The sequence below is a fragment of the Austrofundulus limnaeus genome, unplaced genomic scaffold, assembly GCF_001266775.1.
Source record: "Austrofundulus limnaeus strain Quisiro unplaced genomic scaffold, Austrofundulus_limnaeus-1.0 Scaffold19, whole genome shotgun sequence".
Taxonomy (NCBI): Eukaryota; Metazoa; Chordata; class Actinopteri; order Cyprinodontiformes; family Rivulidae; genus Austrofundulus; species Austrofundulus limnaeus.
In genome coordinates this window covers 405,778-412,415 of record NW_013952421.1, presented here as the reverse complement: position 1 = coordinate 412,415, position 6,638 = coordinate 405,778, and the positions used below count along the sequence as shown (strand labels likewise).

General features: G+C 39.8%; 1 protein-coding gene across 1 annotated transcript in view; it reads right to left on the bottom strand.

The window, feature by feature from the left end:
• The window catches only part of grm3 (glutamate receptor, metabotropic 3), a gene marked incomplete at its 5' end in the record, with an annotated part of 35,347 nt that overhangs the window by 5,917 nt on the left and 22,792 nt on the right, over positions 1-6,638 (bottom strand). The window contains 4 exon segments of the mRNA XM_014003455.1: positions 1,259-1,436; positions 4,809-4,941; positions 5,058-5,251; positions 5,370-5,679. Of these exon segments, the coding sequence (XP_013858909.1) occupies positions 1,259-1,436; positions 4,809-4,941; positions 5,058-5,251; positions 5,370-5,679 (815 nt within the window).

Here is a 6,638-nt window from a genome sequence, read left to right as displayed (position 1 = left end):
ATATATATACAGTACATATTTTAGTGACACATTTCCTGTGCGTGTTTGTTGCTGCTATTTAGATTCCTCAATTTGCATGTAAGGGGATGCACTGAGGGAGTTTTGTTGCCATAATGCTGTTGTATCTAGTGATTCAGACTGGGAATACCTTGGAGCATGTTGACATTCTTACAAGAAGTAGAAGTACCCTTGTTTGTTTCCACGGAAGGATAATCCTAATTTTAAAGCCTTTTTTTCTTGTTTTATTAACATCTTTCTTTTTGTTAGGCAATCTGTAATATGGAAATAAAACACATGGAAATTTTTATATAAAGAGGTAAAAAATAACATGTTGCTACAAACAAATTTGGCTCATTATAATAAACAGCATCATGGAATTTTAAATGAGTCAGTCGTATTATTTCCCCTCAAAGTAGAAAAATAAAATCTGACTCAACAAGCATGACCTGCAATGTGAGGATTTGAAAATAAGGCTAATTAGTGTCTAAAGACTACAGAAGATATAAAGTCTAATTATTGCTATTTGACACGTAATTAAGACATTGTAGTTGGGGGAAAAAGTGATAGGAGGACCCAGTCTGAAAGACTTTAGAAAGTTAAATTAAAACTTCCTGTCTGTGAAGAAAAAGCAAAACATTGACATGAAACCACATCTGAGGATTAGTTACAGCTGGCCTGATGCATAAACTGAATTTATATAAAGTAGTTTTACCTGCCATTCAAGTCATTTATTTGGAAATATGCATCATTTTTGGAAAATAACTACAAAACCATACGAAACATTAAAATAGTTTCACTTCTGGTTTTAGTTTTGCCTTGTGAGAATTGATAACCCATTTCCATATTTACTTCTAAAAGTCTCATTTTCACTGTGATGCTTGTTTTATCAGCTATTCTCAACAGGTTTTTATTTTACGCAACGCCTACTTTTGTCTTAAAGAGCGAAGATGTATTGCGGGCCTTCAAGAACGGCTGCAGGATTACACAGTCGGTTAGCACAAGAAGGTCCAGGGTTCAGTAATATGCTGCGTGTGGCATCTCAGGCCTCCCACAGTCAAAAAAAAAAAGCTCATGTTACCGAACCAAAGTGACCCTTATCTGACCCCTGGTGCGAGTGTGCGGACTGGGATGACCTGGCAACCATAGTCCACCTCTTGCCTGAACATGTTTGAGCGAGCGCAGAGAATGAATAGACAAATAAACACACCCACCTTTAAAAATAAATTAATAACGATAATAATGATCCCATGCAGCCTACCGTGAGATGCATATGTGGTGGCAGCCCCGCTGACACTGAAGCGGTTGAGGTTTAGTCTGTGACTCGTCACATTCTTCTGGGGCTGAAACATGATGATGTGAACCTTGGGGGCAAACATGCAGCCCAGCACCACAAAGCCACTCAGACTGACTGAGATGCACATGGTAGTGGTCTGAACCTGCGCGGGGAGGAATTACAGAAAGAAAGAAATCAGTCGCCAGACTTTAACTAATAAAGCTTAATTTAGTCTAAGTTAATGTTAACAACTAATTTGAAGATGGTGATTTAAAGTAATTCAATTGGAATGGACTATTGACTGCACTGACAATGAACTGCTTTAAACAAAACAATGCAGTTTAGTTTAAAACAGAAGCTGCTCGACTGCAGTTAACTAAGGAGGCAAATAAAGCGAGAGTACAACTCTTTGTTTTCACACCTCTTTACCTTTTAACAGTCCGGAGGATAACAATTACAGACTGATCAATAAAGGACTCAATCAACAGGGACCACAGAAGCCAAACTTAACAGGCTCTGGCTGCTGGCTTTAACTTCATTCCATGTGATTCATTGTATAAATCAATGCTAAGTGCTGTCTTACTCGCTTGATCACAGGGGCTGCAGAAGTGTCTGTTGCATGTTTGATTCCGGCTGCCCTGATCATTGCTTTGAGCCCTGCAGCAACTCAAAAGTGAATTCACAGCAGAGCTGAGCACATAAAACAGTAATCAGCCATTCAAGTTTTCATATTTATGCAAATAATGATGTGAGTGGGTGGGTATGCATGTTGGGGATATTGTGCCTGTATCAGACTAATCTTAAAGTAAGATTTCTTAGAAAGGAAATTGTTATTCTGGAAGGAAGAGACTGAGAAAAAAAAGCACAGACAGAAAAGCATCAGCAGTTTTTTTTTCTTGCGCTCTTTGAAATGCCGGTTTTGTTTGTGGCCACGTGTGCTGGAGGGGTGCAGGTGAACACTTAAGATTTGTTCGGTTCAGGAGAACATTTATTCCCCTTTGCTGTTAAATCTGGACATGTGTCAGCACTTTGACTGAGCCTGTTTGTCACCTCCGCGCTGCAGAGCTGGGACGTAAGCCAGCAGGATTAGAAATAAGATGAAGTTGCCACTGCACTTGTTTATTCACTGCTTTGTTGCCTGTGTGCTTTTATCAGCCTCAAGAGGAAAATGCTGCTTTGCTTTCTTTAAAAAAATGCATTCCTTAAAGTTACAGTGCAGCTTTTACTTTAGCTTTACATGAACCTTAAACTTTAGAGTTTTTACTAAGTAAATATGTTTAAAACAAGATGGTGTCTATTCTACTTCTATTTCGCTAAATATAAAAAGGGACAAACTTACAGCGGGTAAAATAAGTATTGAACACGTCACCATTTTTCTCAGTAAATATATTACTAGATGTGCTAATGACATGAAATTTTCACCAGATGTTGGTAACAACCCAAGTGATCCATATACAAAGAAATCAAACCATAAATGTCCAGAAATGAAGTTATTTGTAATAATGTGGAATGGCACAGGGAAAAAGTATTGAACACACTTACTGAAGTTTATCTAATACTTTGTACAAAAGCCTTTGTTGTCAATGACAGCTTCAAGACGCCTCCTGTATGGAGAAACTAGTGGCATGCATTGCTCAGGTGTGATTTTGGCCCATTCTTCCACACAAACAGTCTTCAGATCTTGAAGGTTTCGTGGACCTCTTCTATGAACTCTGATCTTTAGTTCTTTCCATAGATTTTCTGTTGGATTCAGGTCAGGTGATTGGCTGGGCCATTCCAGCAGCTTTAGTTTCTTTCTCTGAAACCAACTGAGAGTTTCCTTGGCTTTGTGTTTGGGCTCATTGTCTTGCTGAAATGTCCAGCCACGTTTCATCTTCATCATCCTGGTAGATGGAAGCAGATTTTTATCAAGAATGTCTCTGTACATTTTTCCATTCATCCTTCCTTCAATTATTTGAAGTTTGCCAGTACCATATGCTGAAAAACAGCCCCACACCATGATGTTCCCACCTCCAAACTTCACTGTTGGTATGGTGTTTTTGGGCTGATGTGCAGTGCCATTTGACCTCCAAACATGATGTGTATTCTGGCATCCAAACAGTTCAATGTTGGTCTCATCTGACCAGACTATATTCTCCCAGTATTTCACAGGCTTGTCTAAATGTTGTGCAGCAAACTTTAAAGGAGCTTCAACATGCTGTTTCTTCAGCAGTGGAGTCTTGAGTGGTGAGCGTGCATACAGGCCATGGTGGTTCAGTGCATTACTTACTGTTTTCTTTGAAACAATCGTACCTGCTAATTCCAGGTCTTTCTGAAGCTCTCCACAAGTGGTCCTTGGCTCTTGGACAACTCTTCTGATAATTCTTTTCACTCCTCTGTCAGAAATCTTGTGAGGAGCACCTGGTCGTGGTCGGTTTATGGTGAAATAATGTTCTTTCCACTTCTGAATTATGGCCCCAACAGTGCTCACTGGAACCTTCAGAAGTTTAGACATTCTTCTGTAACCGATGCCATCATTATGCTTTGCAACAATAAGGTTGTGAAGGTCTTGAGAGAGCTCTTTACTTTTACCCATCATCAGATGGTTCTTGTGTGATACCTGGCCATCATTTGGGACTGAACCAGCTGATATTAACTTGCACTGACAAGGGGCAGGCTTGCTTTCTAATTACTGAGAGAGTTCAGCTGGTGTCTTGGCTTTCCATGCCTTTTTACACCTCCCTTTCTTCATGTGTTCAATACTTTTTCCCTGTGCCATTCCACATTATTACAAATAACTTCATTTCTGGACATTTATGGTTTGATTTCTTTGTATGTATGGATCACTTGGGTTGTTACCAACATCTGGTGAAAATTTCATGTCATTAGCACCTCTAGTAATATATTTACTGAGAAAAATGATGACGTGTTCAATACTTATTTTACTCGCTGTAGATCTACTATTTCAGCTATTTACACATCTGCAGGATGACCTTCTTGGACCTCAGACCTCTGACCTTTAAGCTCTTCTCCAATCCCTCTTTCTAACAAGGCATCATGTTCATCCAGCAGCAACTCTTACAGTTTATAGTTTTTAGCATCTGATCATGTACTCTGATTTCAATTAAACAATAACCCTTTTAGAAATCAGCTTAAGCTGATTCATGAATCAGATTGTGCAGAATTGATTAATAATTTAAAATGTGTGGTACAGATAGATCTAGCTGGTGAGCCGAACATGGCCCAGGAGCCATCAGTTGACAGAAATAACCTCACGCACCGTTGCTTGCTATTTTTCATCCATGCCGTAAATTTCAAGTCACAAAATACTGTAAATTCTGCTACATCAAACTTTGCAACAAAAACTGCTTCTTATTCCAAATTAACCCCAAGAACTAATATTGATTGCTTTACTTCTTATATGTAAAAATGTTTTTGCAAATCTGATATTGGATAATACTGGGGAAAATAGTAAATGTTTACTTAAATTTGTTAAACATCATCGTAAGAACAAGTATGTAATTTGCATGTAATTATATATATGTTAAAAACGTACCCTGTAGTCACTAGATGTGACATAGAAGATGGGAAGAAAGGCCAGCCAAATGATACAAGTGGTGTACATGGTGAAACCAATAAACTTGGCCTCATTGAAGTTCTCGGGGCACTTCCTGGTCTTGAAGGCATACCTGGAAAAAGACAAAAAAGTGCATAAAATTCCTGACAAAATATCTGCATCTACAGCACATTTTAGATTATTTCCAAACAATAAAGATTGCTGTTAAAGCATCTTTGAAACACGCACACAGTACACAAGATGACCAGGAGCACATCATATCCCAGCGACAGCAGCATGCTGGAGTCACGGACGTTACACTTGAGGATGACAGTCTGTCGCCGTTCTGGCAAAGTAAAGCGCCGCGTCCCGGGAACCTCCAGCAGCAGCCACACCGAGACCATCGCTAACTGGACGGAGATCAGACTCAGACAGATGAAGACCTTGACAAAGAAGGAAAAAAAAAAAAACAGAGACGCGGGGTCAGAGAGTTCCTGTTTGTCAAAACATCCATCCATCTGGGCGATGCAGATTGATGGACGGAACGCTCCTCTGGCTCACCTGAGAAGATGGGCTAATGAAGCGAGGCCTCACTGCGCCCGCTCCGTCTTTCACGCCATTAAAAATCCTGGCGATGCGGTTGGTTTTGGTGAGCAGGGCCGAGTAGCAGACAGCGAATGACGTGCCCAGGCCGAGCCGCCGCAGGGCACATATGGCAGGAGAGGGTTTGGCCAAGAAGAGGAATGTCATGGCGTAGGACATGAAGACTCCAGAGAGGAGGATGTAGCAGAGCTCTCTGCCAGATGCTTTCACCAGTGGGGTGTTGTTGTGTCTGACGAACACCCAGAACACCAGACCGGTGCACATAAACCTGCAGACACCAAGGAGATGTGCGCCCACAAACAATCAGCACTTGTTGGAACACAAATGGCCATTTTTCACAGTCAACAGATGATGTTCCATCAGCAAGACCTTTATGTACTTTTAGTTTAAATAACACAATAAATTTTATTTTTCCAGAAAACAAAGTTGTGAAAGCTCTATGCTTTTCATCACAGTTTTATGTTATTTAAACACATACCTAAGTTAAATTACTATCTGTTTTCCCTTCTGTTAGAAAATTGTTTTATTTAGTTTCATTAGTATAAATCAAACCATACATTAGGCAAATAAACTACAGTTAATGGTCTTTTTCAAGGCAGAAAAAACTTGTTCAAGAGATGGTTTAGGATATAATGTGATAGTGTCAAAATAAAAATCGAGCCTTCCAAAGTCCAGGATTTCAGTTTATTAAAATATGAGCACGGATTTGCCTTAATGTTCATGTGGAGAAGGAAAAAGAAGCAAACTGAAAGTAAAAAAAAAGGTTACTGATGATGAAGAAATTAAGAAACTAATATTCAGTTCTTTTTTCTACTGAAGTGACCCGGAAAAAGAAGAAGAAGAAAAAAAGAAGAAGCAGCAAACTGAAAGTGAAACAAGGATTTAAGGCAGGCTAATTAACTAAATTGTCAACAGCTCAAGGGTTGGACGTCGAGGTCTGTGTGTGTTTGCGGCCCTTGTTGGGACCAGCTGGTACTTATTGGGACCTAAGCCTTGTCCCCATGTGGGGAAATGCTGTTGGTGGATGGGAGGTTAGGTTTGGTGTGAATTGAGTTTAAATTAAATATAAGGTGAGGTTAGGTTTAGGGTAAGGGGCAGGATTTGACTGTAGAAAATAATGAAAGTCAATTCAATGTCCCCATAAAGATGGCTGAACTAGACCGTGTGTGTGTTTGTGTGTGTGTGTGTGTGTGTGTGTGTGTGTGTGTGTGTGTGTGTGTGTGTGTG